This window comes from Candoia aspera, chromosome 2 (assembly GCF_035149785.1).
Source record: "Candoia aspera isolate rCanAsp1 chromosome 2, rCanAsp1.hap2, whole genome shotgun sequence".
Lineage (NCBI taxonomy): Eukaryota > Metazoa > Chordata > Lepidosauria > Squamata > Boidae > Candoia > Candoia aspera.
The window spans coordinates 71,966,945-71,979,082 of NC_086154.1; the positions used below are offsets into that span (position 1 = coordinate 71,966,945).

Consider the following 12,138-nt stretch of genomic DNA (forward strand, 5'->3'; position numbering starts at 1 on the left):
GATCATTCTCTGTGGTATGTGCTGTATATGTGAGTTCATCCTACAATGCAATATGAGCTTGTCGAATGAAACACTGTGACCCAGTAGTTTAAGCAGCAATCTGAGTGAACTGCACATGAGCTCAATCATGTCCTCAGCAGACACATGTATGTTTAAAACAGTCTTCTACAACCTAGTGCCCTCCAGATACGTTTGACTGGATATAATGGAAGTTGTAATCAACACTTCTAAAGGAAATCAGGTTGAAAAGGGTTGCGATAAAAGATCCCTTGGAATTTGAAATTTTAAGAACTTGGCTTTAGGGAGTTTTGTTGTCATGTTCTGTCAAGGCGTGGCCAACTCCTGGTGATTGTATGGATTAAGCTCCCCTAGCCATCCTGTCTCTTGCCACGTTATGCAATTCTTGGAGGTGCATTCCTGCAACTTTCAGTAGCCCATCTATCCACCGCCTGTGCTGTTGCTTTCTTCCTTTTCTGTCTACCCTGCCCAGCATTATATATTTTCAGTTAGATGCACCTGCCCTCATGATGTGTCCAAAGTATCATGGTGTTTGTGTTATGATCCTTATTTCCTGTGAGCATTCTGGCTTGATTTCCTTTAGTATTGGATGGTTGGTTCCCTTGGCTTCTCCAGCACTACGGCTCTAAGAAGTCCAAGTTCTTCCTCTCGCTTTTGCACAGTCCCTCCCTTGCACCTGTACATCATAACAGGGAATACCAATAGTTGACCAATTTAATTTTTGACTTAACTGAAATGTCTCAGTCTTTCATGAGTTTGCTTAGGCCCCTCAATGTCTGTTTGCCCTTGTTATTCTTCTCTGAAACTGTTTTGCATGCCCACCCTCTTTATTGATGCTGGAGTCTAGAAAATTGTAACTGTTAACTACTTCTGTCACCTCATTGTTTATGTTTAATTCTTTTTGTTTTCCAGTTGACATAATCTTAATTTTCTTTTTCTTTTTAAATAATTTCATTAAGTTTTGAGACAAGGATAAAAGCTACAAAAAAACCAAAAAACTACAAAAAAAGAAAAAAACTAAAAAGGTGTGAAAACACAAGACAATTTTTTTTCAAAATTACAGAAAGATGTGACTTCTGACTTTTAACAGCAAGGATATACAAAAACTTCCATAATAAATCTCTTACTCTATATTAAACCAAAACCACATTATTTCTATAAGTCATTTCACTTTAGCACATTATAAAAATCACTAAGTACAGTTACTTCCCCCTTATATTAAAATAAAGAAAAAAAATTCATATAGACCCCCTAAACAACTCCCCCCAAAAGATAACGCTTATGTAATTATTCCCTTCCTACTACTATTCTATACATTTCTGTCTACTATAATAAGAATCAAACTAAAAACGACATAAATTGTCTGCCATTATACTTAATAGTACAACAGTTTTAATAATCTTAATAAACCCAAGAAACAAAAACAATTCAAAACAGTGGCCTTAAATCAAATCCTTAAAACCATCCAAATAAACATTTTATACCCTAATAATCTTAATCCAAATCCTTAAAAGCAAATAGCATCAGTCAAACCTTTAAAGCAAACCAGATGAACATTCTTCAACCCTTATCCCACTTCAAAATAAACCAAAGCATTTACATGTCCCACAATGTGCGCAGAGCTTTCCTCTTAAAAAAATGTTTTCAATAAGCTCCAAGTTTTTCTTTTGGTTCTGGCTTCATCAGCAATCCTTCCCTATAAATTTGATCTAGTCATATCATACTGCCTAGACCTATTTGATAAAGCTCTTTAGTCTTCTCCAGTAGCCAAATGGTTATCTACAGACTTCGAATAACTATTTCCCTATGTTCCATCTTCCTTTCCTATCACTAGTTAGCTGAGGTCATCAAAATAAATGTTACATTGGGTACTACATTATATCACATAAGAGGCTGTGGCTAGAAACAAGATACTTTCAGTGGTATCACTAATATTGTAGAATTTCCTTGCAAAGATGATCATCAGATTTTCTTTGTCAATGTTTTCCATAATCAGTAAAGATTTATCTATTGCAATTGATGTTTTTGCAGTTACAAGATGGTCGACACTGTTTCAATTTACCTCTTGTTCTATTTGAATACTATTGATTAGACTTTAGGGAAGGAATTATACCACTGAGGTATTACTGGTTTACGTTTTGTAGTATTTCTGTTTTAAGAGTGGAAGCCTCTTTTTCTACATATTGGGTTTAAGTCACTGTGATTCCTGTAGAAACCATAACTAAGGCAAAGAAGCTTCAAGTTTATAGGGTGATTTTAAAAAAAAGCATGAACAGGGAACGGTCAGCTGATGACAGCTAATTGGAGGAACAGAGTTGGAAGCTGGAAGGAATAGAGTTCAGAATGGAGGTGAGAGCAGCCTTCTGAGAAAAACCTGCTGGGAGGTGACCTGAAGATTGGAGCTAGTGGCTGAAGAGAACATGAAGCTGCTCTTTGAGGTCATGGTGAAACTTCAAGCAGAGACCTGGCCAGAGGAAATTTCAAGCAATTTTTGAAAGATTTGAAACCTCTATCTGAGAAGCTAGAAGTAGCAGGAGAAAATAGAGCCAGTGGAAGGTTGCTGTGCATAAATTGTCCTTAGTTGTGAGAGATGGACAAAAGGTTAGGAAAATCTCACCTGAGGAAAAAAACAGTTGAAAGATCAAGTGGTTGGGGAAGATTCCTTATGCATTAGGAGACATAACTAAATGTATTGACTGCAGTAATCTCTCTCTTCTTGTAGAAAAGTAAATCCTTATGTAAATCTTCATCCCATAATAAGTATCTTTCTTTTGTTCAATTTGTAAACCTGTTCATATAGTGATGTCAGTACTGTATCTGTTCTGTAGGAACAAAGCTACAGAGTTTTTATTTTATATATGGTACACAGTGTGTTTTTTGGTTATAGTAGTTAAACCTTTATAGTTGAAGGAGTGGTCCTAACGGTTAGGTCTATGTGGAAACTTTGTTAAACATTGTATCAGAGAATGCTATAAACCCAAGTCTACATTTTCTTGAAAAAACAAAACAAGTCAAATGTCCACATGATTTTGTCACGTGATTAAAGAAAATGAATCTTACATGGTTTAACTGAGCACTTTTAATAGATGCTGGAGATGTAATTTATGATTTTCTTCCTTGAGCATCAAAATATCTGAAACCAGATCTCTAGAAAGGCACATAGTGTGATAGAGACTTGACGGAAGTACAACTTAGAGGCTAAAATGCATGACTAAAATGCATGATAGATCCAAATGAAAAGGCTTGCAGGAAAGCCTCTGTTAATCTTAGAAAATGTAGTAATTAGTGTACAATTTATTCCAATAGATTGTACATACATGTATTGTAAGTAACTTTTAAAATAAATAAAAGGTTTTTAAACTATGATAATTATCTCCTTTTGAAAGGTAAATTAACAGCAAATGGAAAAGCTGAGGAATGATTTTGATCTTTTAATATTACAGTCTGCTAAACCCAGGAGGAAAGGGGGGAAATTCCAGCTGACTTTGATCAAATGCCATTTATATACATTTGCATCACACACAAATGTTACCCCAGAGACCAGCCACTTATACCATATGGAAAGATAATTTGACATGTGAAGTTTTGTTAATCTTTGGGACTCATTAGAACCTCTTAACAAGAGGTCAAAGAGGACTTTAGACCTTTGACATATCTGACTGGGTTTTTTTGTTTTTTGTTTTACAAGGAATTGGTTAAGTGCAAGTAATGGTTGTGTTTTCTATAAAACCTCAGAATCTGTTTCCTGTAAGTGCAGGGCATGGCTTTTTCATTCTGTCCAAATATCTGTTTAGTCTCCCTCATCTCTCCCTCTCTCTTTCTTTTTCCCCTTTTTGCCCTTATTTCTGCCCACAAAGTCAGGACTCTGAGGTTTACTAATTCACTTTTTTTATAGGTGGGATTCCAGAACTTTGCTCTTCCTCCGATATTCCAGTTGAGGGTGAGAAGAACCTAGAAAAAGTGGCACAGAAGCCATCTTCCAGTGTAAGAAATCAGTCTTAAGTATTTTTCATAGCTGTAACCACAAATGAATCAAGTAGGTAGGTGTATGTAGTAGCTAAAGTCTCCATTCATTTTTGGAACAAAATGTATGTATTTAATCAGTCTTCAAGAATGCAGTGAAGATTCAGCAGTTAATACTAACTTCATCGTCAAGGGCTGGCAGGATTCAGGCAATTTATTTATTTCACTTTGACTTAGGTGCCACCCGACTCCAGATTGACTGTGAGTGGCTAGAGCAGTGCTCTGTGAGGGAAGTTTCAGCACCTTTGGCAGAGCCATGAAGCTTACAGAAATATATAAAAATACGTAACTTTCCTACCCAAAAAGCCCAGTCTTTTGAAAAAGCACAGGGGAAAACAGGCTGGGGAGATGGGGTAGTTAAGCCCTTTCCTGTATCTTAGTGACAGCCTACGACTACCTGGCTGGAATCCTTTAATAGGAACACTACGGTTATCAGGTGAAGATCTGTTACAATATTTGGTTGTAGGTTGCAATTTTTGTCATCTGTCTCAAGGCTACCTGATCACTAGTTTACGGAATTCAAAACAAACCATTTAAATGTGGTTTCTTTCCCTCTGTCTCTTTCTCTCCAGGGATCTTCATCTGAATTTGAAATCGTTGGCACTGAAGATAAGAAGTCCTCTCAGGAAAACAGTAGGAAGTCTGTAAGTAATTTTTTTAAAAAATGTTTTAAAAAAATCTTTTAGCTAGTGTAAAAGCCAGCAAATGTCATGGAGTTCAGTGGGTTTTTTTTTTTTTTGCAATTGTACAACATTTCTCAAAACTTCCTTGTGCAGTTTTAGAAATGAAAATAGGGACAGATAGTTATGGAGACATTCACAGGCTAACCTGGATATCTACATGGATTTACTTATTGATTACTTTTTAAATAATAATTATAATTGAATACTTAATTATATTGCACCATGTAGCATCTTGTAGAAAAGGTTACACCCCATTCTTAATGAGCTTAATAGTCTAACATTTGACAGTGTCAGGAAGCCTATCTAGCTGTGTGTGTGTGTGTTTGTGTGAGAGAGAGGGGGGGGGAGGAAGAAAAAAGAGAGACACAGATCGAGACAGAGAGAGATGTTTCTTTGTAGGCCATTCTTAAGATTTAAAAAAACTGCCTGGGTGCTTTTTGACCGTTGGGGGAAAAGATACATATGTCCCCATTCCTTCTTTTTCATGGTGGAGGAAGTGTGGGGATGGGGAGAAGAGTCTTCAGGTTAATGGAGAAGAAGATTGATCCTACAAAATTGTAGTGTGAGGTGTGGTGCATTCACACCTTCTGTGCTAGAGGGCTCCTCTCACTGCTGGTTTAGTTTCTGTGATGGCCCTGTGTGCTTTGTCTCCAAGGAGCTGGCTTGTTCTGTATAGAGCCATGAGCTGAATATAACTGCTACTGACATTTTCCTGCCACCCAGGAGCACAAAACTGTACAAATCATGCACGTGCCACATGATTTCTTCACTTGGCCCTTTCCTAGAACAGATGCATAGAAACTAGTAGAACATGATGTGAGAAAAATAATCTAAAGGTGATATTGTCAAGAGGGTTTTTTCCTCCTTTCTTACTTATATATGTAAAGCTACTAGTAGGTCAGGCTATTTCCTTGTCTTTCAGTAGCATGTACTCTTGCAAGCTTGGGCAATTAGCCAGCAGGATGTCAGACAGTATCACAGGCATCAGGTAGAGCGCAAAGGCTTTCTTGAGAAAGGGACTAAAGCTTGTGGGGCAAGAACCAGTGGTACTGTTGTTGATTATGTCAACAATAAGCAGATCAAGGTCACTCCCAAGGCTGGAAAAACTGCCAAAAGGTCACTGACTTGAAAAGGCAGGAAGAACAGACCAGGAATTTAAACTTTGGAGCACACAAATACAGGGCTTCATTTCTGCATTCTGCACTAGACAAGTCTTTTATCTATAAAGACTTGTCATATCCACAAAGCTTGTGCTGTAAGCAAGTTCCTGAATGAGGAGTTGAGTGTCTGGAGAGTTGAGATGTATTGTTATACCTGGGATTAAGTTTGATAGCATGATATGCCTCCTCTTCCCAACACTTTGGGAGGAAAGCTTGTGCTTCAACACTGAATATAAACAATGGCTGCAGATCCTCTTGTAACCCCACAAATGTGAATCAAGTCACCAATGCTTTGCTCTGGTATCAGAACCAAGTTGCAGCCCAACTGGACCAGTTAGTCCAGATGATGAACCAGGCAGTGGGACAGTTTCTATACCAATTCCAGACCAATATCTGGCAGCTGTTGCTGCTGCTGCTGCAGTGGCAGAAATACCAGCAGCCACTTCCCTGACTGGGAAAAATGATGTAAATCCTGGCAAATTTACTCCCTTCCTTTCTCAGTGTGAATTACACACAGAGTAATATATCTGTGGGATTGGAATTGACCTCAGAGATCTTCTAGTCCATCCCTCTGCAGTGTACAGGAAAGCCAGTTAAACCAGTCTTGAGAGGTGGCTGCCCCAACTCTTCTTAAAAACTGCCAGAGATGGAGAGCCCACAACTTCCATAGGTAGACTGTTCCATTGTTATACAAATCTTATCCTCAGGAAGTTTTTCTTTATATTAAAATAAGAATTAGATACCTGCAACCTGTACCCATTTTCTAATCCTAGTTTCTGTGACCATCTTCCCTATGGCCCTTTTGAATTTAGTAGCACTCAGATATATTCCTAAGACTGGAGGATCTCAAGTCAAATTTATATTTGGTCTAATGACCTTGCGCATTCCTAAAGCATCAGCTTTGTACTTATGGGGGAAAACGGCCTTTTGCAAGCCAGTGTCCCAAGTGCTCAAGACCTGTCCAGCTGAGACTACTGCTGGCTGACTCTTATGCTCAGGGGTCATCAGGGTGCACTGAACCTCTCCTTCTCACCATCAGCAACATGCCTGCAACTTTATTTAGCATCTGCATTTCCTATAGTATTGGGGAAGGGCTGGCTTCAGACCCAAGGTACAGAATAATAAAACCTTTGATTCCTCAGCATGCAGAACTCATGGCCTGTAGAGCCTCGAATTCTCACCACTAACTACTCTGCAGCTGTCTCGCCTGCCAAAAATAGGGATTATGTTTATGTGTTTTGAAAGGAAGAAGTACAGACACTGCCCTCTTCCCCAATTTTGTGGCTGCTGTCAATTGTATTCCTAGAGCTCTGTTTCCTGGAAAACACAACTACCCAGGGTCAAGGACAAAGTTAGTTTGCCTAAAGGAGTTTATTCATGAGAACTTACTGAAAACTTTTATCTTCCCCTCTTCCTTTCTACCAGTGCTGTCTTTTTGTTAAGAAAAAGGCTGCCGTCCTTTGTATAATCCAGCCCCCAAACTCTGTAACCATTAGGCATCGCTGTCTGCTTCTCCCTACTTCTACACTCTTGGGACAACTGCAGAAAACATGATTTTTTATTGCGTTGGATCTTGGGGAATATATAACTGGATATGTATGAAAGGGTACAAATATTTAACTACTTTTGGTGCTTGGTGCAGGAAGTAATGTAAATTGAAATGTGGACTGGATTGGTCACTGCATCTTTGGAATTTAGAAATTATAGTTTTTAATGATTTTTTAGAAATTCTGTATTTGAATTATTCGTTTTCTCTGATGATCCTACTTCAGACACTGAACACCTTCATAATTTTAGCCTCTACGCTAAGCTAGAGATAGGCACTTTTATCTTCCTGTATTGGATTATTAGGGCTTCTGTATTTCCTCAAAAATAATGTAAATATCAATCTGCTAAATTAAAAAATATTCTGTTTTGGGAGCCCCCACTCTGTAGCAGTATCCAGAATATACATCATTTTCTCAGCTTTGCCAGTTTTTAACTGTAAATTTGTTCTTAATTTTGCTGTACTAATCACACTGCTGACTCAATTTCCAATATTTTTGGAAAGCTGCTCTGTCCATCATCTTCAATCAAATGGAGAAGCTGAGAAGATAAATATCACCCAACTGATGCATCTTTATAGCAGACATGAGTGCCTCCTTAATTCAAATTGAGTATTTTTCCAGAAATTGCTTTGCTCCTGTGCAACCCCAGGAAAAGATACAGCTTTTTGAAGGAAGCACTGTGAGGTGCGGCATGCTCACCCACACTTGCTTCAAAGCACCTTTTCAGCTTCAGATCTGAAGCATGGCACTTCCTGACAGAAGATCCATCCCATCGATATTTCAGCGCCCTGAGTTATGAATGCTAATACTAATGTGCTGAAGAGGGATAGTGATAAAGCTGGAGCATAAAAGCAGTCAATGTGCCTATAATAATTGGTGTCCCTGCAGATCTGGACAGTTCAGCAGTGAGGGCCATTGATTTGGACATCCAATTTTGTATTAATGTTGTTTTATGCTCGGGGAGTGGGGATAGTGTTTTAAATCAATAGTTTGGAAATTGCCCTAGTGTTCCTCCCCCCACATATGATGGAATACAGTGCTCATGATCCTCAGCATAGCCATGGTCTCTTGTGCTTGGGAGGATATGGGGTTCCTCTGGAACAATCAGGCAGCAGGTTACAGGAGAAGGAAGCCAAAGACAAGATTTCAGCAGAACAACCCTCTTCTGGACCTCAGTCCTGTGCATAAACAAAAGGGCTCTTCTCACCCCAATGAGTAGTTAGGATGGAAGCACAAAACCCCCAAATCCTAACAGATCTTCTGTCAATTATATTCTAAAATAAATACACCTCTTTAGGAGGTTTAGTTTCCCTTTCTTCTGCCATATTACTCCAGTTTAAAACAGGACCTTCCATGTACTCTATTAAGGAAGTAAGGATTGATTCCTTGAATATCATTTTTTAACATGGCTCGTTCTTAACAGTTACTAGTCCTTTATCCTACCCAAGGATCCCATTTTTGATCCCAAAGGTGAGTCGCATTTACTTGGTATTGCTCATGTCTTTTTCAGGGCTCTTACAGAAAGGAAGTGGGAATCCTAGAATCCTGGTTTTTTTAAAGCTGAGACAGAACAAGTCTCTTCATGTGTTGCTACCGAGCCAGCATGGGTGAGGCTACTGAAGCAGAAGGTTTAAGGAAGCAACTGTACCAATATAAAAACATACCCACCTTGTTGAGATCCGGAGTGGTATGGAACAGGCAGCACGTCAGCTCTGGAGGAACTAGGTGGGGTAAATAGCCATCATGGACCTGTCAGGCATAATTGGGAACATTGCACTGCCAAATACTCTCATGCTGTCTTTGCCTGCATAAACTGTTGGCTGGGGTAGAAATGGACAAAGCAGCTTTACCCAGATACATCTCAGTTGTGTCAACCAAACTGGCCCTTAGCTGGACATTTGTTAATGATTGCACAGCTCCTGATCCAGAGGCAGCAGAGACAATAATAAATTCCAGACAAACACATAGCTTTATTAATTATTCCAAAAAACTATAATTAATTATTGTGACAACCATAATGGTGCCCAGGGATGACATGATCGCAATTATTTTCTCATGACTAAATATTTAACCATTCTGAGATTTGAAAAAGGAACTCCCAGATTCTGGAACAGAAAGCAAGATTAGAAACCAATGCATGCAGTTGAATGAACTTTTAAAAACTGCATCAGATTTTTAATGACATATATTTGAATATGCATAGTATATGTGGAAATATGGGAACTTTAGAAGAGGTGAAAAATTATTCTTTTGGATTATTTCAAAACATTTTCAAAAGAATTTTGCTGCAGTAAGATTTTGTGGGACATTGGGAAGCGCAGAGGATTGCTGTAAGTAGCATCTAAAGGGGTAGTATGTTGTTGAAGGGGTATGAGGCTTTGTTGAAATGAAGTAGGCATATATGTCGTAGGAAACTGTCATCAGAATATATCAGTCTGAGGCATCCTCCTTTCATGACAGTAATATTTATTTTGTGTTGTAACTGTTTTAATTGTAATTGTTTTGTGGTTTTATGGTTTTTATTGTTGTAAGCCTCCCAGAGTCACTTGCTGAGATGGGCGGCTATAGAGAATGAATGAATGAATGAATGAATGAATGAATGAATGAATGAATGAATAGGCTGTGGGCTTTTGCCTGAGTTGGAAGTTCCCCCCATTTTTAAAGCAGCACAAATAATGCTGGCATACAGGTTGCTGACCTGCACCTCCATTCCTTCTGTAACCACTCCCCTCCATGTTAATAGGTGACAAAAGCTGGTAGATTTTATATAGCTTGAGGCTGTCATTGGAATTGTTGGAATGATGGGGAAAGCGTTACCTTAATGCTAGTACAGCTAAAGAGAATTTGAGCCTCTTTCACTCATGTGTTGGGGATTTGCTGAAGGCAGTGGCCTGGGGTCACCACAGGAAAAGAAGTTGCTAGAACATGTCTGTGGCAAATTTAAGTCTAAAGTGGGGAAAGGTCTTGGATTTTAGCTTGGTATTCCTGGAAACCCACAGGCTGTATTTTCAACATAAAAAGCACCTGTAAGAAAATATCTACCAAGTGCTAGACAGTGGTGTAAAAATAGTAAAGATTTCCATAGCAACAGAATACCTACATACTCTTTTCACTGTTGTATAATACAGTTGTGTTATCTGAGGAAAAAAGGCCATAAAATGGTTGGTTATTGGCCATATTGGCAGATTATGGGAGTTATAGTCTGCCACATCTTGAGGGTATGAGATTGGGAAAAGCTGCTGAAGGAGAAGTAGGTAAAATCTAATGAGAATCTGCCTTGAGTACAGTTATGTTCCTTGAAAATGCCTTATATTGTGACCTATAAGGTAATAAAGACCTTGGACTAAAGACAGATGTACAGGGTATGGTTCATTCTTGATATATTTTCCTCATGAATCATCTTCAAGAGAGATGGGCAAAGTCTCTTGCAAGACTGGATTTTTCTTTTTGCCTGAACCAAGTTCACTGGGGCAGCCTGTCGAGGGGAGGAGATCATGAGTCAGCCTATAGGTCCTGAGTGAAAAGTGGTATTTCCCTGCCCTTCCCGTTCAAAGATTCCTTTTGCATGGACTGCCTGTGAGGTGGTTATCCATGCTGGCTGTGCTTGCTGTTGAGCAAGGGGTCAGTCTTAGGTGCTTAAAACTCTTGGCTCTGAAGAGTGAACCGTAGCTTCCAATAGCAAACACTTGGCAGCCTTCCCAAAATTAAGGAGGTGTAGGTAGGCAGCTCTGATATGACAGCATTCTGTGGAACTTGTGTCTGAGGTGCCTGTGTGCACCATTGGAGTGAAAATTGCTAATGCAATGTGAGATTCTGGAACTGGAGAACAGAAGGTAGGAAAAGGCATTCTTAAGATGGGAGAGAAGAAAAGTTGGTCCAAATGTGGAAGGATCATCCATTAGAGTGGAAATAGTAGGCTTCTGGGTGCTATTCAAAGCATTGGTTGCTACCTGCAAAGCCCTGTTTGGCATGAGGCTGGGTTACTTGTGTGACCGCTTCTCCCTGATGGTTTCTGCCCATTTCAGCAGAGTGGGCTTGCTCTGGTCCCATCAGTAAAGCAGTGTCACTTGGGGGTTCCTAGGAGGTGGGCCTTCTCTGTTATGCCACCTGGTTTGTGGAAGAGCCTCCTCCCAATATGGCAGCCCTTTCCCTGTCAGCTGTTAGAAAGGCTGTAAAGACCTAGCTCTTCTCCAGGCACTGGGGCCAGGACGTTAATGGAATTGCTGACGTGTGTGTGGCTATGTTGACAGGTTAGTAATGAGACCTTTAGGGCCCTCAAGCTAAGGTGTTTTTTTAATGGTTTTGTACGTTCTGGTTTATGTTTTTACCTCTGTTGGAAAGGTCTTGTTCCAAACGCCCCATATCTTTCATCTGGGTGGGGAAAGTCTGAGGGAGGTGTCTAGATTTACTTGAATAGGTGTGGAACATTTTGTCAGGGTGGGATTGTTCTTAAAAATGAGCATCTGGTTGTGCAGTGGCTTCTGTCTCCGTTCAAGCAAATGCAATGAGAATTGTGCCTTTGCCCCTCCACTTCAGTATGGGGACTGAGGGATGGGGATTTAAGAGTAAGGGGTAAGTGATTGCCTCCTTTCCCACTTTTAGCCTTCATATGAGCAAGCTGAATTCCTTGATCAGGTCTGAGGCTACAGTGAATCTTATCTGGAAATATAAGTTGGAGCAGAGGTCAGTTTTAGCTGTTTTATTGTT

General features: G+C 39.5%; 1 protein-coding gene across 4 annotated transcripts in view; it reads left to right on the plus strand.

Moving 5' to 3' along the window:
* TNIP1 (TNFAIP3 interacting protein 1) overlaps nucleotides 1–12,138 on the plus strand; it is a 61,333-nt gene that overhangs the window by 23,985 nt on the left and 25,210 nt on the right. For all 4 annotated transcript variants that reach the window (XM_063292183.1, XM_063292185.1, XM_063292184.1 and 1 more), the window contains exons 4-5: nucleotides 3,914–4,002; nucleotides 4,614–4,685. In XM_063292183.1, the coding sequence (XP_063148253.1) occupies nucleotides 3,914–4,002; nucleotides 4,614–4,685 (161 nt within the window). The remainder of the gene's footprint in view (nucleotides 1–3,913; nucleotides 4,003–4,613; nucleotides 4,686–12,138) is intronic.